General features: G+C 39.5%; 1 protein-coding gene across 2 annotated transcripts in view; it reads right to left on the reverse strand.

The window, feature by feature from the left end:
- Window positions 1–1,650: 1,650 nt before the first annotated feature.
- ZMPSTE24 (zinc metallopeptidase STE24) overlaps window positions 1,651–23,584 on the reverse strand; it is a 47,128-nt gene continuing 25,194 nt past the window's right edge. The window contains exons 8-10 of one of the 2 annotated variants that reach the window (XM_004426014.3): window positions 9,364–9,468; window positions 6,370–6,513; window positions 1,651–3,383 (exon numbers count right to left, since the gene is read on the reverse strand). In XM_004426014.3, coding sequence (XP_004426071.1) covers window positions 3,159–3,383; window positions 6,370–6,513; window positions 9,364–9,468 — 474 coding nt within the window. In that variant the 3' untranslated portion in view covers window positions 1,651–3,158. The other variant, XM_087446206.1, reaches the window with a different exon arrangement.

Here is a 23,584-nt window from a genome sequence, read left to right on the forward strand (position 1 = left end):
GCTCGGTCAAGTTTCTTACCCAAGGTCTTACTGGTAAGTGGTGTGCTGCACTCTAGAGCCCTGGATCTTAACCTTAAGTTATCCCTTCCCTGCTCATCAGCTGTCATCCAGAGAGCCAGAGGGGTGCTGTGAGCAGAAGGCAGAGGCTGCTACCTGAGGTGCTGGCTTCATCCTGCTCACTGGGTGTGGGAGTCCTGGTTTCACAGGTTATTAGAAAACATGTCTCTGGTCAAATGGTTTAGGAAATTCTCCTCCCTGGAAACCATCCTGGAGAATAGGAGACGAGCCAGAGGTTTCCCTATCCATATTGTCTGAATAGGGCTATACCATTCCACTGTGGATTATTTCTGTCTTCCCACCAAACTGTACTTAGCCTGACACACACAAGTTACTCGCTCACATCATTGTCATCTTGAATCAGAAGTTTGTGGATACAAGTCCTCTGTAATTTTCTTTGTATAGTACTTAGGATAGAACCTAGGGCCCTCAAGTGGTACTTAGTAAGCTTTCTGCTAATGACAGAACACTCAAAACAGCCAAAGCTACAGAAAGCATATATGTACAAAGAAACCAAAGGACTGATGAAAAAGACCAAGTGGAAGAAGGCTTCCTCAGGGAGGGGAAGACTACATAAAAGATTAGGGGTGACAACGAGAATATAAAAGTAAAGGGCAGGGCTGGCCCCGTGGCTTAGCGGTTAAGTGCATGAGCTCCGCTGCTGGTGGCCCGGGTTCGGATCCCGGGCGTGCACCGACGCACCGCTTCTCCGGCCATGCTGAGGCCGCGTCCCACATACAGCAACTAGAAGGATGTGCAGCTATGACATACAACTATCTACTGGGGCTTTGGGAGAAAAAATAAATAAATAAAATTATTAAAAAAAAAAAAAAAAGGTAAAGGGCAAGCTGGGACTATCACCAGTACCAAAATCATTGAAGTAATGCCAGGAATTCTGCTCCTATCCTAAACAGAGGTAGAATTTACTAGTAGCTGTCAGATTTCAGCAAAGGGCCAAGACAGATAAAGGCAGTGTATATACACAACAGGGACACCACCTTAGCTTCAGAGATCAACCCTGCTGAGGTCATGCCATTTTACCTGAGGCCTTGATCTACTTGATTCTGCCCCTGCATATCTGCCGAGTATTAGGGTGCAGAGGGCCACTTCTTTCCCTCCTTGGTTGGCCTCTCTACTCCTTCCTCTGATTGGTCAGTACCTCAGGAACCTACCATCATCCTCTGGCCATCCCTATGCCTCTGTCATCCATAAACTGCAGGTGACTAGGTCAAAACAATCACATATTAAAAACGTAATTACAGCTGCCACATGTAAGGAAGACCAAAGACGCATCTGGAGCAGACCAGACAGGCCCAAGACAATCTGAGGTTATGAAAACGGAGAAGGAATGGTTCCGAACGAAGCTTCCGAGGAAACATCAGCAAGAACTGGTGAGGCTCTGGAGCGCAGCAGGAGGAAGGCACTGAAGAAGACTCTGTGAGCGAGGCCTGGTGATGGTGCTGACGTTACTCAGCACTAGGGCCATTTCTTCACACTACTCTTAGGTACTAGCACCCAGTTCCTCTACGGTAATAAACATACATCTAGGCAACAAACGACACACAAATTTTGTCAAATTAACGACAAAGTACGTCCATCTACATTGGCAATTTTTAATGCTTCACTTGTGCAGAACTGAAATTTGTATATAAAGGCACAGAAGGAAGGAAAGGCAGTTTTCACAGCGTGAATTCACAGAAGAAGGATGCTGGATAAAATCATAGGACTGTTCCTCTTTAGCCTTAGGAAAATAAATAATGCAGTACTAAACTAGATCTTTATTTTTGTTATATTTCCAGGGAAAAGACATCACCCAAATATTAGCTGAGCAAAAGACTTTCTGGACAGACTAAAGGTGCACAGTTGATCCCACTTTGGAATAAATGCCCAGAAGGTAAACATCACCAGTGAGTGGGAGCTCTGGGCACAAAGTCAGTTCTCACTCAGAAAGTGGACAGAGATTTGAAGCAGTCAAACATGCAGCTTCGAAACTGGAAAAGAAATTTTTCATGACATTTGTTTTGAAAGTAAAATTTATCTGCGTATCAAGAACTGTAATTTTCAAAAATGGAATCAGGCCTGATTAAATAGTACTTATGAGTTATTGATAAAAATTACAAAAATAAAAACAAACTCTTCCGTCCTTGAAAGAGATAGAAAACTATATTTTTTCCTGTAATATCATAAGAGAATCATCAGTATTTCACCCTTACATCTCTTAAAATGTCATTTCTTCTTCTTTCCACATTCTGCCACTTTAAAAATAGCAAAACCTGTTAACATGGCAATTTCTGCTCAGTGAAAGAATGCACTATTTATTGAATAAAAGAGTATGAATGAGAAAAAGCTGAATGTTTTGAAAAATACTAGTTTACCCCTAATGGGATCACACCTACCAGGCGGAAGGAAAGATGAAGACTGAGATTTTCTTAAAAACAAAAGCAAAACCCAACGATTTAAAACATTCTACACATAATTTCTAATTTCAAAACACTATTAGAAACTCCTGAACATGTGTAGGCAAGAGAAGGAACAGAGAAATTCGGTAGAACAGCGAGCATGTTTTTAACTACTTTCATTTAAATAACATCAGCCTTACCAATTATTAACCTTCTTCCTTATTTAAAACACTGATTGGCCAGGTTAAATCATAATAGCATGGAAGTAAAAATAAGTCTCAACTTAGGTATGAGCACAACGATTTGGGACCACTGTTTCTGCCTTATAGAGAGGACTCGGAGGTGGTGTCCCTCCTTTAAACATATGCCCCAAAACACCTTATATGCAGAGTCCATATAAATGTGTAAATAAAACAAGCTCTGTATTTTCTCAAATAATTTTACAAGTGATGGTAAATCAGATTTTGAAGATAAAACTATGACTTTAAAAACATTAAGCCACAAAATTTCATCCAGTGTTTTCTTTAAGAAATGGGATTATTAAAATCATTTTTGAAATGAGATATTAAATGTATTTAAATCTTGGCTTTTCTGTACTTAATATTTTTCTTAAAAAAAAAAAGTTTAAAAACATCAAGAGCTGGAACATGCTGCCAGGACAAAAATAATCAGAAATGTCTTCCGTCGCAGACCCTGGGCAACTCAGTCTTGTTTTGAATTTTTCAAAGCTTGAAGTCTCTCTAGTAGTGGTGGATGAGAATAATGCCACATTGAAAACAGCCAGTCAGAAACAGGGAATCCCAAGTTATCCTTATTTAGTTTGATTAAAGCAGAATACAAGTCTTTAGCCTTCCCAAGTTTCTTGGCAAATGCATCAGCTTGAAACTCAAATCTGCGGCTTAGGACTGTTAGGCCAAAAGAAAGAACCTGCAAAAGCAAATAAAAAGGTTTTAACCACTGCCCACCTCTTTGTTGTCACTGAAGGTTTCATGAGCCAAGACAGTAGAGGAAGCTCAGCTTAGGATAAGAGAAACAGCAGGCCAAAAGAAAGATCACTAGTATTTAGAGAACCCACGGTGGGGGAATTATCACAAATTAAGCTTTTTTTCCCTAAGCAAATAGACCAGAAACAGACATATGTCCAAGTGAATGTTATTTTTATCAAAAAATACTCATTTTTGAGAATCTGCCATGTGCCAGGCACTGAGTTAGGCACTTTACATATTCTCCAACAATCTTACAAGGTAATTCCTCTTACTCCTGTTTTACAGGTGAGAAAGGTGAAGTTCAGAGAGGTTAGACACTGGTTCGACACAGCGAGAAGGTGGTAACGCCGAAATTCTCGGTGGCTCCAAAGCCCACTCATACCACCTTCCTCAGAGGCTGAGTTAAGTCATGGTGATTTATATTCAGACTCTTTATATTTATCCACTTTTAAAGGATAATGACAGTCTTCACTGAGAATATTCTAAAAAATATGCTATAGCTTCCAAGGACTGTCTCAAAATTGAATTTTCTAAAGTGTTCTGAGCAATGGCAGCATTGCCAGACTAAATACTCAATCTCCAAAGGTGACCACTACAAAGGAGACAAATTTCATTTGAAAATATATATTTCTGAGGGAAAAATAATTTCTTTGCATACTGAAGTATTTACCTTAACATACTTCAGCATTAAAACAGCAAGAAAAGTTAAAAAAAGTCTCTCATTTGTACCTCTTATTGCTACTAGTAAACACAGGATTTCAAAATAAAGCCTGTGAGTTCCTCATACTTTTTCAGATATGTTTAAATCTAGTATCTGAATTCTGCCTGAAATTTCTTTCCAAATCTTGAATATACTTTTTGGATAGAATCATTAACTGGTCTCTCTCTCTCTCTCCTAATTTTAAGTGTCCCAGGCAAACTGTTCTATTTATATGAACTCTAACATATAAATAAAAACATAAGCAGATACTAACCTGCACCTATCTGCTCTGCTGTAGGTTTCCAAATTCTTCTTAATAGGGAAATTTCCCATTTTCCCCAGGAAAATACCTCTTTCCTATCATGACCTCTTAAATGCTGACATTAAACAAAAGATTTTGTTCAAGTAGCTAGTCTTTTTGAAATAAATCTCCTGGGCTCTCAAAGAATTTTTAAATAGTTGCTAACATCTCTGTGGATTAAGCACATTTCAAATTATCCCACATTTATTTAGATATTTTTGAAGTGAACTCAACCACTCGATATAAGGAAACAAACAAAACAAAAACCCTCTGAGCAGCCCAATCAGACGCCACAAAGAATAACCACTAACACTACGGATGCCTTGACTAACAAGAGGACCCTTCTCCTCAGCCAGAATCTAGTAACTCTTATGTAATGAGTCGGATTGTCTGATCTCCCAGTCTACGGAAGGTTAAAGAAGAAACTCAGAAAGGGATGATAACTGTAGCGGAGAGTCACACTGACGGTAGCAAGGATGACCGGCCTGACAGTGAGGGAAGAGACAAGAAAACTAGTTAAATAAATAAATAGCACAATCGCTTAAAAAGCAGAGCAGACCGTGGCCCTCAAGGCACTCCTGACCCGTGACAGCAGACACAGCTCCAGTATCATCATGAAGTCTTCTGTGCCTCGTTAAGCAGCAACAAACTGTACAAGGCATGTTATAAATATTTATAACAAAAGTTAAAATTAAAAACTAAAACATTTAGAGTTTAAAGATAATAAATCTCAGTTCTTTGCAAAATTTGTTTGGTTTATGTGGACAATGCTACACAAATATGAACTATTCCTCTTCATTCTTCTTTCCTGGTGCCTAACCGCCCCACCACCACCACCACACTTTTTATACAGAAATAGGATTCATTTTGCTCATCTTAAACCCTTAACTCTACAACCTGTCCCAAGAAAGAATTCTTCTGAATAGAGATATCTCAAGATCCCCAATATTATTTCTTAGCTTAATTTGAAAGTCTTATCAAATATCATGACATGTTGCCATCACCAGATTTGTTAACAGAAGACCGGCCCCATGGCTTAGCGGTTAAGTGCACGTGCTCCGCTGCTGGCGGCCCAGGTTCGGATCCCGGGCGCGCACCGACGCACCGCTTCTCCAGCCATGCTGAGGCCGCGTCCCACATACGGCAACTAGAAGGATGTGCAACTATGACATACAACTATCTACCGGGGCTTTGGGGAAGAAAAGGAGGAGGATTGGCAATAGATGTTAGCTCAGAGCTGGTCTTCCTCAGCAAAAAGAGGAGGATTAGCATGGATGTTAGCTCAGGGCTGATCTTCCTCACAAAAAAAACAAAAAAAGATTCGTTAATAGAGTCTCATTAATCCATGTCTTATCACATATACAGAATCCCTCTACTGAGCAATCACAGAGCAGTGATTCTTAAACTTCACTTATCATAAAGGCCCAATTCTGACTCAGAGGGTCTGGGGTGGGACCCCAAGGCTATTCTGATGCAGGTGGTCAGGGAACACAATCAGAGGGACACTGTCATATGGCCTCCCTCATTCCGCCACGCATATATACTCAATTATTACTTGTTTTATCCCCTCACACACAGAAGATTTTCACCCAAGTATTGGTGAATATGTGGTCTAGGACATAGCATTCCAAGAGTTAATCTCCACCTACCAAGTCTCTGAGGTACATGTTATATCAAGGCTTTCACCACTGAAGTCTAACTCCCCATGTTTTTTCCCCTAACAGTATGTAAGCATTTGTTTATTTGGGCTTGGGTTTTTCTGCTACTTTCTTCTACTGGCCAGTAAATCAAGGGACTAAAAGACTTTGCTTCATCTACTTGTTAAAACTATACAGTTTTGTTTATTTCTTTTCTCACTACCCTAAAGGTTCTAGATTTGAAAGAGGCAATGGCATACGTGAGATAATTTTAAAGATTATACGTTACCTCATTGTAAGGTGAAAAAATAAACTGGAAGATGATCAATAGTCCAATTAGAGTGGGTTGGCTGTCATAAAAACCAAATGCAGCAAAAAGCTCCTTTCGACCAATTAATACAGCAAACAAGAAAAAACACAGGAAAGAATTCATCTAGAACGAAGGACACAAAATTTCTAAGTTATTGCTGAGGTGGTTTCACAGTGGGATCAGTATTACCAAAAAAGTAGAACAAGGCATCACAGTGTTTAAGAATGGCGTTAGTGTGATCACAGAAAAAATTATTTAGGTAGTTTTATAGTTTTGCTTTTATTGTAGAAAGGAAAATAAAACATCCCCAAGTGTATAAATTGTAGAGTCTACTATAAGGACAGGCTTAAATGGAGCCTCCTACGATTGAGGGTCTAAAGTGGTCAATAGCAATGGGATACTTTCTGTCTGTAAAAAGTTAAAGGACTAGAATGGATTCTGCCTTTGTTTGCACTAAACCATAATCAGACACAAGGCCTCCCACCTGACCTTGATGTGGAGGCTCCAAAGAAACAGCCTTCCCTTGAATTCTCTTTAGGACCACTGGAGCTGTACTGAATAGTTAGAAAGGTCCAAAAAAGTAGATCTAGGTTTAACAATAAATGAGACAAAAACAACAATCAAAAGTCTGCACCAAAATACAACTCCTTGGAGTAAAGTTGGAGAACAAATACCATTCTTTTCCCTTAGCAGATTAGGATCTTGGAGGCCATATATCCATATTTAGGTGTGCTGCTCCAAACCATTTACCAGGTGACTCAAAAAGCTGCCAGCTTAGAGTGGGGCTCAGAGCATGAGAAGGCTCGCCAGCTGGCACAGGATGAAATGCAAGCAGCTCTGCCACTCAGCTCTTATAACTCAGTGGATCCCATGTGACAAGCTCCAACAGAAAACACACAGTGAAGGCCCCTAGAATTATGAGCTACGCATACCATTTTCATCAAGTAACCACTGCCCTTTTGAAAAACAACTTTTGGTTTGCAACTCGGCCCTCCTAGAGACTGATTCCTGACTGTGGGACACCACGATCCTGCAACTTGAGCTGCTCCTCCTGAAATGGATGCTATGCTGATCTGCCTAGCCAGGAAACTGGTATGCCCAGAAGCACGCCATCATCAGGGATAGGTACAGGCATATAAAGGAGTGGGAATAAAGTCATGAAGGCTGGCTCATACTCCTAGCATGCCAACTCCTGCCACTCTGCCACCCCTCAATCAACCCTTACTCACGAGGAATTCCCTCTAATAATTTAATTGAGGAAAAAAAACTTGAGCCTATTTTACAAATAACTTAATACAATACGCTGGCACCAGCTGAAAGTGGACTGTTGTGGCATTACAGAAGCACTCAGGGATGGTCCTGGAAGACAGTGGTGAAAGGAAATCCTCTCAGTGAGGAAAACGTTAAGTAGTATATCTCACTGTCCACTCAGTCTGGAAGGAGAGAGAACCTGAGCTGAGGAAATATATACTAATTCACTAGCAGTGGGCAAATAATGGCTAGGCTGGATGATCATGGCCGTGGAACAAACCAGAGGATGGCTAACAATGAGATTTGGAAAAGAGGTATGTGGGAAAACTTCCAAAATTAGCCCAGAGTATGAGACTACTTTGGTCTAATGTGAATGTTCACCAAAAGAGTCTCACAGTAGAGGAGGCTCTCCATGATCAGGTGGAGAAGATACCCGCTCTGTGGATGTTAGCCAGCGTCTTTCCCCAGCCACACTAGGACTTGGTCAAGGGGCTCATGAACAAAGTGGCCAAGGTGACAGGTATGGAGTCAATGGATTAATCAACAACACAGACAGGGCCGGCCCCGTGGCTTAGTGGTTAAGTGTGTGCGCTTCACTGCTGGCGGCCCGGGTTCGGATCCCGGGTGCGCACTGACACACCGCTTCTCTGGCCATGCTGAGGCCACGTTCCACATACAGCAACTAGAAGGATGTGCAGCTATGACATACAACTATCTACTGGGGCTTTGGGCTGGGGGGGGTGGGAATCAACAACACAGACATCCTCCCACTGGCTTCTGTTGAGTGCCCAATGTATAAGAGGCAATCAATAAGGTAGCACAGCTCAGGGACCAGCCCATCACCTCATGGTAGGCTGATTCCACTGGACCCCTTCCTTTATGAAAAGGGCAGTGATTTTCCTTATTAGACTGAATACTTACTTTGAACTTGGATTTGGACTTATTTAACGTCTTACTCACTGCCATGGAACCATACAACAGCTTCAAGCCAAGGAACTCATTTTTATACCTAAAGAGGTAAGGCAACAGGAAAGTGCCTCCAGGGGTTCACAAGTCTTCCCGTGTAATCCATCACCCAGAACCAGTGAGCCTTTCAGAAAGGTACAAAGACCCACTTAAGACTCAGTTAAGGCAACATATGCTCAGAACCAGTCAACAATATATTGTGCTATTTCACCCAGAGCCTGAAAACTGTGGTCACTCTGTTGGTTTAGAGGTATTAATACCCAGAGGAGGAAGGTTACAGAAATTATTTTCTTCTTTATATTTACTACATTTTCCAATTTCTTTCCAATGGATGTATAATGACTTTTGAATGAGAAAAAAAGTTTTTAAAAAAGCATTTTAATGTCCAACTTATCAAGGCTCACACCTTTTCATCTTCACAGTTCCTCTAGCTGAATGACTCTGGAGGTGGTGGTGAAGATGGTGATAACAACAATAAACATTTATAGAGCACTTACCACATTCTAGGTACTACTCCAAACTCTTTATATGTATTAATTCATTTAATTCTTAAGTCAGTCCTATGAGGTATTACCATACAATAAGGTAACGGAGGCAGAGAGAGGTTCAGGAACCTGCCTGAAGTCACACAGGTAATAAGCCAGGTGGCCTGGCTATGGAACTGTCTTAACCTCTCTACTACATGACCTCTCCTGCCTGTCAGACGTCTGATCTGATTACCATGCCATAAAAAGAGAACTGTCACTCCAAACTTACCTGGCTAATAACGATATTTTTGACTGTGTGTCCCAACTTCCAGTGCCCCAGTTCATGGCCTAGGACAGCAAGCACTTCCTCATTTTTACATCCTTGTTTCTTATTCTGAATCAAAGAACAAATTGAAAATAAATTATCAAGAACCTTCAAAAAGTCTATACCATTTAACCCAGTAATATCCCTTCTTAGATTCTACAATCAGACTTCTGTGCAAAACTGTTCATTCACCTAACACAACATTCTCTGAACCACTCCATATTAGACACTGGGTTAAGCAATGAAGAACCATGGACCAGACAGACATTTCCTGACTTCATGAAGCTTACAGTCTAATTGAGATTACCAAAAAAACCTGGAAAAAATATAAATCTTTATCAATAGGACAATAGTTAAATAAATCATGACAAAGTCATATGACAGCCATATCACAAACCCATTAGAAATTTTGTTTTCAAAGATTATGTTGTGGGCTGGTCCCGTGGCTTAGCGGTTAAGTGCTCGTGCTCCGCTGTTGGCGGCCCGGGTTCGATCCCGGGCGCACCGCTTCTCCGGCCATGCTGGGGCCGCGTCCCACGTACAGCAACTAGAAGGATGTGCAGCTGTGACATACAACTATCTACTGGGGCTTTGGGGGAAAATAAATAGATAAATAAATAATTAAAAAAAAAAAAAAACCTTATTAAAAAAAAAAGATTATGTTGTGACATGGTTTACTAGGTAGAGAAAGGAGGAAACAAAACTAAAAATACATAGTATGGTTCCAATTATGAAAAAATGTAATGTGTATTTAAAAATACACAAATAGGGCCGGCCCTGTGGCTTGGTGGTTAAGTGCGCGCGCTGCGATGCTGGTGGCCCGGGTTCGGATCCCGGGTGCGCATCGAGGCACCACTTCTCCGTTCATCCTGAGGCCGAGTCCCACATACAGCAACTAGAAGGATGTGCAGCTACGACGTACAACTACCCACTGGGGCTTTGGGGGGAAAAAATAAAATAAAAAAAAAAAAATCTTTAAAAAAAAAAAAAAAAAAAATACACAAATAGAGAAAACAGACTGGAGGTATATCAAAATGTTAACAGCAGTTTTTCCTATATGGTAGAATTACAGTCATTTGTAACTTTTATATCTTTCCAATTTTCCAAATTATCTACAAATAAGCACATATCACTCATGATCCCCCCAAATATACCATGAATTGCTGTTTTAAAAGTTGAGACTTTCAAGTTAAGATGGCAGAAGGAACATTTACATCTAATTTTATTCCTTCCAAAAACCCCATAAAACGATATTTTTTCAAGATATAAACTCACAAGAATGGGGAAAACAGGTGAGGTGACAACAGCAACAACATTTTGGGAGCAGGAAAGCAGATGGACAAATGATAATGGACTAAGCAGACCCCAGAAAGCTGAATATAGGCCGGCAGTGGAGAAAACAGAACCAGCGTGATTTACAGAGTCTTCAGCGAGCTTGGGAACTAACAGCACAGGTACTTATGGAACTGGGGGAAAAAGGGGGAGGCGGCTACAATAAAAACTGGGTGAGAGCTGTTTGAGAAACAGGTAAAGCTCCAGATTCTGTCTCCAGCTCCACACCAAAAGGCAACTGCTACTCCCTCATCCGGGCAGAAGCCTGAAAGTCTATTCTCTCTGCAAGGACAAAAAAGAGAACCTTTCAACTGCGGATTCGACATATTTGAGGGCCAGAGTACACTAGCAATAGACTGTGTATCTGGTTACCTACTGGTATGGTGCACTGAATATGGAGGACTCCCTCTCCCAACCCAACCTTCTCCCTACACTTGACTCCCAGAACACTACCCTCCAGGCAGAAGATTGGAAGAGTACTCCCTGGGAACTCTGACTACTCACCAGGAAAGACCTGAAGATACTAAAATCAGGTTCCCCAACAAACAGCTCCCCCAGGCCATCCTACAGTGAAGCTCAAGGTTGACAAGCCTTATCTGTAGGCTCAGAGATTCCAATTAGGTTTTTAGTGCCATTCTCTTACTAAGGAGTAGACAACCAAGGATTACTAGACACATAAGATAAGCTGTTAAGATGGAGGACGAGGTGTAGAAAAAAAGCAATACAGAAGAAATAGAAATTTTATAAGGAGAAAATTTAGAAAGATAAGATATGGCATCCATTGGGGCCGGCCCCATGGCGTAGCGGTTAAGTGCATGCACTCCGCTGCTGGCGGCCCGGGGTTAGGATCCCGGGCGCACGCTGGTGCACCGCTTGTCAGGCCATGCTGTGGCGGCATCCCATATAAAGTGGAGGAAGATGGGCACAGATGTTAGCTCAGGGCCAGTCTTCCTCAGCAAAAAGAGGAGGATTGGCATGGATGTTAGCTCAGGGCTGATCTTCCTCACACACATACTAAATTAATTAATTAAAAAAAAAGATATTGCATCCATGGAAAAACAGAAGATGCTGTAAAAATGGAAAATTCAGAGAAAAATAATTCTTGGGAATTACAGCTTAATAGAAGGATTGGAAGATGATGAGTTAATCTCCCAGTAAGTAGAACAAAGAAATAAAGAAATAAAGAAACAGGGGAGAAAAGAGAAGAAAGTTCAGTAGAAGAAATCCAACACTCAAATAATAGGAACTCTGAAAAGAGAGAAAAGAAAAAACGGAGAGAAGGAAATCATCAACAAAACAATTTCAGAAAGTTTCCTAGAATCAAAGGACCTCCATTTCCAAATTTAAAGGGCCCAATGCATACCCAGCACAATGGATAAAAACAGACCCCCACCAAGGCATGTAAAATTTCAGAACACTGAAAGCTTCCAGAAGAGCAAAATAAAGGTAACCTACTAAGGATCAGTAATCTGAATGGCTTCAAAGACTTCATCAGTAATGCTGGAATCAAGCAAACAATCGAACAATGCCTTCATAATCCTGAAAGGAAGGTATTTGCAATCTAGAAATCTATACCCCAGCCAAAATGACAGAAAAGAGTGACAGAAAAATGAAGACATTTTGATGCAAGAACTCAAAAATCTCAAAAACTACTATGCAGCCTTTCTCAGGAGGTATTGGAGGATGTTCTCTCCACCAAAAGGAAGGAGTAAATTAAGCAACAAGAAGTCATGGAATACAGAATTCAGGAGGCCCAATACAGAGAGAAGTGAAGGAAATCTCTAAGATAACAGTAAAGAGCAATCCCGGAAGGACAACCACACACCAGATATAGAGGGTAACCCCATCTATATTTGAACAGCATGACTCAAAAGATAATCTCTTGGGGCCAGCCCCACGGCTTAGCGGTTAAGTGCACTCACTCTGCTACTGGCGGCCCGGGTTCGGATCCCGGGCGCACACCAACGCACCACTTCTCCGGCCATGCTGAGTCCGAGTCCCACATACAGCAACTAGAAGGATATGCAACTATGACATACAACTATCTACTGGGACTTTGGGGGGAAAAAAAATTAAAAAAAAAGAAGACAATCTCTTGAGGGCTGCCATCATCACATTCCCTCTGTCATCACATCACCTTTTTAACCTGAAGGACCTAGCAGAGGATGAATACCATCAAGAGAAGGCAGTAAATCAACATGGATTCCAACCCAAAGAAAAGGAATATCAAGGGTGACCACAGAGGGAAGTCTAATATCAGAGCCACAGCAGGACTCCAGAGAAACCACTCCAAAGAAAGAGAACAGAGATCTCTCCTGGGATGTGCGAGGGACAAGGGGACTCAAACTGATAAGGATGACAGTGCAATTGACCTTGTAGAAAATTATACTGAGAGATAGTTGAAGTTGTGAGAAAAATTAGCAAAATGATACCAAGAAAACTACACACATTAAAAAAAAAAAAGCAGTTACTCAGACAACCCACCAGCTGGGAGAGAATATTTGCAAAACATATATCTGACAGGGGGTTAATCTCCATAACATATAAAGAACTCACAGAACTGAACAACAAAAAAACAAACAACCCAATCAAAAAACTGGGCAGAGGAAATGAACAGACACTTCTCCAAAGAAGATATACAGATGGCCGGCCAACAGGCACATGAAAAGATGTTCAACATCATTAATCATCAGGGAAAAGCAAATCAAAACAACACTAAGATATCACCTCACGCCCATTAGAATGGCTATAATCACCAAGACAAAAAACAACAAATGTTGGCGAGGATGTGGAGAAACGGGAACTCATACACAGCTGGTGGGAATGCAAACTGGTGCAGCCTCTATGGAAAACGGTAAGGAGAATCCTCAAAAAATTAAAAATAGAAATACCCTGTGATCCAGCTATCCCACTACTGGAAATCTATCCAACGAACCTGAAATCAACAATCCAAAGAGGCTTACGCACACCTATGTTCATTGCAGTGTTATTCACTATAGCCAAGAAGTGGAAGCAACCCAAGTGTCCCTCGACTGATGACTGGATCAAGAAGATGTGGTATATATATACAATGGAATACTACTCAGCCATAAAAAAAGACAAAATTGTCCCATTTGCCACAACATGGATGGACCTGGAGGGTATTATGTTAAGTGAAATAAGCCAGAAAGAGAAAGACAAACACTGTATGATCTCACTCATATGTGGAATATAAACCAACACGTGGACAGATAAAACTGTATTGTGGTTACCAGGGCAGTGGGGGTGGGGGGTGGGGGGTGGGCACAAGGGGTGAAGGGAGACATGTATATGGTGATTGACAAACAAAACCGTACAACCAAAATTTCACAATGTTATAAACTATTAAGACATCAATAAAAAAAATTTAAAAAAATAAAATAAAAAAAGCAATTACTGGGCCAGACCCCTGGCTTAGCAGTTAAGTGTGCGCGCTCCGCTGCTGGCGGCCCGGGTTCGGATCCCGGGCGCACACCGACGCACCGCTTCTCCGGCCATGCTGAGGCCGCGTCCCACATACAGCAACTAGAAGGATGTGCAGCTATGACATACAACTATCTACTGGGGCTTTGGGGGGAAAAAATAAATAAATAAAAATCTTTAAAAAAGCAATTACTAAGCAAGAGGGAAAAAAGGTAAGGCATACTCAGCAGTGAATAATAATCACATAGGTACAATACTGTTTTACAATAATGTTTTAATATTGATTAAACCAAGAACTGGAACACGACTATATTGGAAGAAGTGGGGGAAGGGAGAGGCAGAGCAGATGTTAGGATAAGAGAGCTAAATCCTCATCTACCACAACTGAAAGTGAATAGATAGTGTCAATAGATGACAGCATACATATGTATATATTATTTAGAAAAATGGAAATGTGTAAATGTTAGAAGAAGCAGCTAAAAGAGTTGAAATCTGGGGGGAGAGGGGACTGGCAGGGAGTGGGAAGCATAGAGAAGGGAGGAACAGGAGACTGCTATATTTTATTTTATTTATTTTATTTTTTTTGTGAGGAAGATCGGCCCTGAGCTAACATCTGCCAGTCTTCCTCTTTTTGCTGAGGAAGACTGGCCCTGGGCTAACATCCATGCCCATCTTCCTCCGCTTTATACGGGACGCCGCCATAGCATGGCTTGACAAGCAGTGCATCGGTGCACGCCCGGGATCCAAATCAGCGAACCCCAGGCCGCCCCAGCGGAGCACGCGCACTTAACCGCTTGCGCCACCGGGCCGGCCCCAGACTGCTATATTTTACTACAAGCTTTTTGGTACTCTGAATTTTTAAACAATATGCTTGTGTTACTTTATAATAGAGTAAAAATTAATGTTAAAATTTGTTGGAGCTCTGCTTTCTTAATTTTAGTGTAACCTCTCAAATCACATTATATATATAGTTATTTATTATATATTACATATTAATAAATAAATATTTATTTATTTTTCTTCAACACATATGAAGACTGGGCCAGGAAAGATGAAAAAAATAACAACAAAAGTTGCTGACACTTATTAAACAGTGATTATCTACCAGGCCCTCTGTGCCAAATATTTTATATTTATTAACTCATTTATACATCACAACCAAAATATGAGATAAGTACTCTTATTATTACTTTACAGATAAGAAAATATAGGCACACGGGCCGGCCCTGTGGCTTGGTGGTTAAGTGCGCACGCTGCGATGCTGGCGGCCCGGGTTCGGATCCCGGGTGCGCACCGAGGCACCACTTCTCTGTCCATCCTGAGGCCAAGTCCCACACACAGCAACTAGAAGGGTGTGCAGCTATGACATACAACTATCTACTGGGGCTTTGGGGGCAAAAAAAAAAGAAAATATAGGCACAGAGAAGTTAACTAGTTTTCCTATGGCCACACAGCCAATGCGTGGAAAATCTGGGATTTGAAGCCAAGTAGACTAATGTCAGAGACTTGTGTTTTCAACTTTTACACAACTGTGAATGTAGAAGTAAATTATTCAACATTCACCAATCAAATAAACAATTTTAGTTGATACATATGTAACAATTTGCATATTATTACAGTACTGCAAAATAATTAAACACAAATACATGGTAGGTGTAGTCATATTAATGATGAAATATAACATTTACAGAGCCAAATAAAACTTTGTTTATAAACTTTCCAGATTCAATGTAAACAGTGCCGATGAATAATTTAATCTGATACACACATTCACACATGTACACACACATTCACTCATCAACACACACACACACACCGAGACACCTGCCTCTGGCAACATTACTAACTAGGTAGTCTGAAAAACTCTCAAACATCTAAAAATGCTTAATAGGTTATAACAGATATCCTTTCAAACATACAATTTAGTTCATTAGAAAGTAAGGAAAAGCCAAAGATGAGGAGTTGAAATTGGAGATTCTTTGCATAAATCTATGAAGGGCTATACTCTGAGTCAAAGAGTGAGCTAGAAAAAAATATGCTGGCAAAAATAACTCAATTTTGTGAAGTCTCATCCAAGTGGAAAAAGAAAAGTTTCCTATTAAAATTCAAAATCATTATCTGCATGGTCCAGAAAACTTCAAGCTGAGATATTGAAGTGCTTCTGGTTTGGTAGCACTGGGACAACTGACAGCAAATCCAAATCCTCTATTGAAGATTGTAACCTAAACCCAGACCCCTCAGGATTCTTGAAGATTAAGATCAGCACCATATTATGAGCTCACAATAAAAATTACCAAACACTTCAGAAAACAAGCCACAATGAGTAAGAACAGAAATAATAAAGAGAAGCATTAGTTCCATAAGACTTCAGATAGTGGAATTATCAGATACAGAATATTAAAAAAGTATGCTTTATACAAATAAAGGAACTAAAAACATGAGGAAGAACAAGAGACTACCATAAATGACCAGACTGATTTGAAAAAGAACCAAACAGAACCTTAAAATTAAAACACAATAGACTGGTTAAATAATAGATTAAATATATCTCAAGAAAGAATCAGTGAACTGGAATGTAGAGCTAAGGAAATTAAAAGATGCAGCCCCAAGAGACAAAGAGAGAAAATATAAAAGAGTGGTTACCACTTGTGGGAGACAGGATGAGATGGTATAACATTCATCTAATAGGAATTCCAGAAAGATAGAGTGGAGAGAATGGGAGAGAAGCAATATTCAAAGATACAATGGCCAAGAATTTTCAAAACTTCAGGAAAGACATGAGTCCTTAGATTTAAGAACCACAATACATCCCAAGTAGGACTGAGATAAAGAAATCCATACCTGCAGAACACGAAAATCAAAGAGAAATATTAAGAACAACCAGAGAGAACTAAAAAGAAATGACAATAAGCTCAGAGCAGACTTTTTCAACAGGAACAAAGTAAGCCAGAACACAATGGTATCTTGAAAGTGCTTAGATAAACAGCTCAATAAGATAGTCAATCTTGAACTGACATCTAAGAATGAGAGTGAAACAAAAACAAGAACAGAATTTTCCTAAGAAATTTCTAAAACATGTACTTCTGGAAGAAGGAAAGTGATTTCTAAAAGGATGGTGTGAGATGAATAAGGAATGGTAAGCAAAGAAACAGGTAAGCATATGGGTAAATCTAAATAATGGTTGTATAAAATAATAATAATGCTAACTTGGGATGTAAAAATTAAGCAAGATAAAAGTAAAATACAAGAGGAAAGAGGTAACTGGATCAAAGTGTGTAAGGTCCCTGGATTGTTCAGGAAGCGGTGAAGATACTGTACATTTTAAGATGCTAAGTTATGTGAGAATGCTTAATTTTTAACAGCAATCATTAAAAGAAGAGTAATATAAGACCCTCCAAACCTGAATAACCACCCAAAAGGAATTTTTTAAAAACACTCAATCAGTTCTAAAAAAAGGTAGGAGGGTATATGTGTGTATGTCTGGTGGTGAGAGTGGGGATATGGAAAGGTCAGACAAAAAGGGCATAAAATAATTATTAACAAAAATAATTCCAACTATATCAGTAACCACAACATATATAAATGAACTAAACTTGTCAAAAAAAAGATAGTGATGGTCAGTTTGGATTTAAAAGAACCATAACAACAAAATCTATCTATATGCTATGTACGAGACATCTCAAACATAAGGACAGTAAGGTTAGAAGTAAAAAGATGAATATACCTAATACTATTTCCTCAGAATATATTAATTCAAAACTGTACACTTTAAAATGGTTGAATTTTGGGCCGGCCCTGTGGCTTGGTGGTTAAGTGCGCGCGCTGCGATGCTGGTGGCCCGGGTTCGGATCCCGGGTGCGCATCGAGGCACCACTTCTCCGTTCATCCTGAGGCCGAGTCCCACATACAGCAACTAGAAGGATGTGCAGCTACGACACACAACTATCCACTGGGGCTTTGGGGGGAAAAATAAAATAAATAAAATCTTTAAAATGGTTGAATTTTATCTCAATAACGTTTTAAAAAAGTAAAACGACGACACTTAGCAAACATTAACCAAAAGAAAGCTGGTGTAGCTGTATTAATGTCAGACAAAATTAATTTAAAGGCAAAAACCATTATTGGAGGCCGGCCCCGTGGCTTGGTGGTTAAGTGAGCGCGCTCCACTGCTGGCGACCCGGGTTCGGATCCCGGGCTCGCACCAACGCGCTGCTTCTCCGGCCATGCTGAGGCCGCGTCCCACATACAGCAACTAGAAGGATGTGCAGCTATGACACACAACTATCTACTGGGGCTTTGGGGGGAAAAAATAAATAAATAAAATCTTAAAAAAAAAAAAAAAACCATTATTGGAGAAGGTCAGGACAGAATGACAAAAGGTTCAATTTACCAGCAGGATACATTAATTATAAATTTGTATGTACCAATAATACTATCTCCTCAGAATATATTAATTCAAAATTGTCAGATTTGCAAAGAAAACCCAACAAATCTATCATAATAGAGGATGTTAACATACCTCTCTCAATAATTGAAACATCAAGCAAATAAAATATCAATAAAGATATAAAGATCTGGGCCGGCCCTGTGGCTTGGTGGTTAAGTGCGCGCGCTGCGATGCTGGCAGCCCGGGTTCGGATCCCGGGTGCGCATTGAGGCACCACTTCTCTGTCCATCCTGGGGCCGAGTCCCACATACAGCAACTAGAAGGGTGTGCAGCTATGACATACAACTATCTACTGGGGCTTTGGGGGCAAAAAATAAAATAAATAAAATTAAAAAAAAAAAAAAAAAAGATATAAAGATCTGAACAAAATAAACAAGCTTGATCTACTGGGCATATATAGAGTATCCTGCAACAAACAATTAGAGAATATATATTCTAGAAAGTGAAGGCTACAGGTTTTAAAATAAACTCCAGCTACTTAAAAGGGTAAAGTCCAAAAAAAATTCACCAACACAGAATTGATTTTGTTTCATACAGTTTAGAAAAATGCAACCTAATGGAAACACAGGCAGCAAAATTTATTGGAATCTATACATTCTACCACTTTCCCACTCCTTCACCAATTTGTCGTTTTTAAGGAAAATGACCACTTAAAGCGAGGCTGGGTAGATGCATGAGAAAGAATAAAGATATTTGTAAGATAGTATTTACACTTATTATCTCTTTTCCTTTTAAATATTAGAATTTAGGTCAGAGTATATTTGGTAGAGAAAGAAAAGAATGAAAAAACTAACCTAGTTCCTTAAATGGCTAAGAGACACATGTGTACTTGTACCTTCAGGGAATGGCCATAAAGAAAGAGTAATGAATTAAAGCATCACTTAGTAGACATCTATTCTAAGGGGGAAATTAAGAGGTGCAACTGCAGATTTACATACAAAGATATTCACTGCAAGAATATTTTTAACAGCAAAAAACGGGAAACAGTCCACATATCCAACAAGAGGAGAACGACGAAAAAAATCATAGTTTAGAAAGACTAGAAATATATATAGTAAAATGTTTATGGTTACTTGGATTATTCATGTTTTCTAACTTTTCTATTACTTTAGCAATAAGCAAAAATATGGGTGTTTTTTTAAATAATATAATGATAATTGCTCCCACTAATTGGCCCAGACACTGTATGTATTAGATATTTTATGTATAGTTCATTAATCTCCACTACCATAAGGCTGTTATCATTAGCCTCATTTTATATAAAGTAACAGTCTTTAGGCTACTGTTTTCACTAGTTACCTGCTTTCCATATGGACTATGAATTCTTTTATAAAACAACTAGTTCTCTATTTGACAGCGTAGGCTCTTGTCTCTCGGATTGATCTCTGGGTTTAGGAAGCTATTTAGAACTACATGGAGTCACATTCAAAGATATGGAATGAAAGGAGCTTAAACAAGGATCACTTTCCACAAAAAGGAGACTTGCTTATTTATGGTAGATTCTTAGACAAAACTGGATTTTCTTTTCTTTCCTTACTCATTTCACATAAAAGAACAGAAATAAGTACCACACGTCTTTTACTTTTCTATAGCACTTTCCTTTTTATAAAATTCATACACTGACTCATTTGTTCCTCACCACACCAAGCTGTGCAGGATGGGAAGTATTATCTCCATTTTAGAGATGAAGAAAAGGAAACTGAGAAATTAAAATATCTTACTTAAGACCATCTTGCTAATAAGTAGTGGGTAAAACTCAACCCACATTCTGGAGCCTGTGCCCTTTCCATTATATTTGTCACCTGGGTAGACTTTCACATAACGCTCACACTTGTTAGGGAAATACTTATTTTCTCCTGCAAAAGGGCAGCTTTTCTATATAGCTTTTATATAGTTTTAATTTTCCTTTTATTTAAATTGCTTTTGAGACAGGTTGTTCCAATTATTCTATTTGTCTCCTGAAGGGTAAAATTCCAGAGAGTAAGTGTCCTACACATCTTTTAAAATGTTAATAGCCAATATGGACACATTCATCAAAATATTAATAGTTGTTACCTCTAAGAGGAGGGGTTTCAGAAAACTTAGTTTTCTTCTTTACACTTCTGTTAAAAATGAAATGCTTCACCTTCTCTACATCATCCAGACTTAAAAACGTCTTCAAGGGACTGGGCTGGTGGCATAGTGTTTAAGTTCACATGCTCCACTTGGGCAGCCTAGAGTTCATGGGTTCGGATCCTGGGCACGGATCTACGTACGGCTTATCAAGCCATGCCACGCTGTGGCAGGCGTCCCACATATAAAGTAGAGGAAGATGGGCACGGATGTTAGCCCAGGGCCAATCTTCCTCAGCAAGAGGAGGAGGATTGGCAACAGATGTCAGCTCAGGGCTAATCTTCCTCACCAAAAAAAAACCATCTTCACATCCCCTACTGTGCTGCACATAGTAGGCATTCAGTAGGAGATGCTGAATAAATCACTGTTTACTCAACTTCTGCCTCATCTGTGTACTCTCTGTGATTATTTACTTAATAACTTTCTTTAAACCACTTCACTTTTTAAAACTTAGCCTTATCTTAAATGACAATATTCATGAAATCACAATATACTAGTTTTATCTTTTTCCTAAATACATTAACAAATATACAGCTATTCAAATTTAAAATACTGATATACTACCTAAAATTATCTCACCAGTGGTACATGCACTGGAAAGCAATCCTTCTCCTTCACTCCCTATAACAGCAATCATACTTTAAATCCATCTTTATTGTGACTCTCACTCTAATGCAGGTCCTCATTATTTCATGCTCCTCTTGATTTCTTGACCCAATAGGCCCCTATAAGTCTCCCTGCCTCCAATCTTTGCTCTATCCTATATGCTGCCACCAAATTTTAATCTTCCTAAAAGAAGCTTTGGCCTCTACCCAAAGCAATCTAAATTTTCCAGGCCACTGGAAACAACCATTTGATGTCCTCAGGAAGTATTTTATAAACCGGTTATTTTCTGGCCTATCTTTCTATCCTCATCTACAAGAATCCATTTAATCATTAGTCTCAGAATAGCCATTGTGTCATTTTTTGTCTCTATAGTTTTATTCACTCCATATCTTCAACCTGAAAAGCCCCATCCTCAATCAAAATTCTGCCTAGTTTAAACGTCTTCTCTTTTCAGAAACCTGTCTGACCATTAGATCTGCATTAATTTCTTAATTTCTAAAAGCCACACTATTTCAGCCACTCATGATATTTACCAAACTCCACCTTAAACTCTGGGCTATTAAATACATATCTAGTCTCCTCTACTACAGGTTCTTTAGAGTAGGACTATGTCCAACGTATTTTCATCATGGAACTTATACACAGATGCTAAAATATTTGTAGTTATCAGCAAAATAAAGCAGGCTCTTCAAGAAGCCAGCAAAATAACTCAAACTCCATTCAACACACTTCAAAGGACTACTCAATGTTTTTTAAGATTTAAGCCAAAGAATACTGTTCTATAGATGCTAAAGGTCAGTAATTTCACTACATTGCTTAAAATCAGTGGACCACCATCTAACATCTAGGTTTGGCTATAATGTAATCAACGCTGTATGTGGATATCTCTTAAGCAGGGTGACTTGCTGAACTTGCATAATTCTCCAGTGTTGTCACTGAATTACCCTTTCTGGACTTCAGTTTTCCTATTTATAAGATGACCTTAAGATCTCTTCCTAGCTTAAAATCCTATGACTCTTGGTCAGAACAAAGCGTCTTTTATTCCAATATCCTAACTGGTGAGCTAACCCCATTTAAAAAAATAAAAACAATCAAAGGAGTTAACCCTCTCCCAATGCTATTTAATCCCTTCACAGAATTTTGTTCCATCTATATATATTTCTAACAGGCTAGGGACTTTACTAGACCATCTTCTTAGGGTCAAAACAGATGCTTAAACGATAACAGTTATTTTCTGGTACTTAGAATGTATAAAATGGAGTAAAAGGTATTTCACATATATTATTTCACCTAATCTTCATGACCCTAAAAGAAAGGCATCTTTAGCCCAGGGTTTCTCAACTAGGAGTGATCGTGCCCTCCAAGCCCCTGCCCTCAGGGATATCTAGCAATGTCTGGAGACATTTTTGGTCGTCACAACTGCTGAGGGGTGGGGTGGGTTTGATACTGGCATCCAGTGGGGAGAGGCCAGGGATGCTGCTAAACATCCTGTGACGCACAAAATACCTTCTCACAACAAAAAGTTATCTGGCCCAAAATGTCAATAGTGCCGAGGTGAAAAACCCTGCTGGCATCACCTTTTAGTTAAGAAATCAAACGTGTAGAGCTTTACTTACTTGCCCAGAGTTATACAGATCCAAAATCATCTCTGAATGACACCAAAGCCAATGGCATATTCCATCACACATACAAATACAGGTGACTGTTTCTGATTAAATTTGTGTTGTTTCTTATCATCACCCCCTCTCCCCCATTTAGTCTTAGCACTTTAGATTTTGCTAATCAGCATCAGCTGACCTCATCCGGCAAAAGATTCCAAAAAAGCTTTCTCAGACTCTTAGGTCAGATTTAAGAAATGTCTTCTCTCGTGCTCTCACTGCATCCAGCATACACAGCTTCACTGTAGCAATTATCATATTGTACTGTGATTGTATGATTTTCTCCCAGTTAGACTATAAGCTCCTTGAGAGCAAGGTTTGCCTCTTTATCTAGTGCCAAGCAAAGTATCTCAGCACAGAGTATACATTTCATAAATATTTGTTAAACAAACAAAAGAAAACTGACCAAATTACATAGTGTACCTGAACACAGCTACTAAATGACAGAACCAGGATTCGGATCCAAGTCTCTCTATTTTCAAAGCCTATAATTACTATGTCTCGATGAAGCTAAAAATTAGGTGTTTATCTCCTCTTTATCCTGCCTGTGGGAATTCTTTGATCAAACACATCGGGAATATATATAAAG

This window comes from Ceratotherium simum, chromosome 22 (genome assembly GCF_057802395.1).
Source record: "Ceratotherium simum simum isolate JZ-2026a chromosome 22, ASM5780239v1, whole genome shotgun sequence".
In the NCBI taxonomy this organism is placed as follows: domain Eukaryota; kingdom Metazoa; phylum Chordata; class Mammalia; order Perissodactyla; family Rhinocerotidae; genus Ceratotherium; species Ceratotherium simum.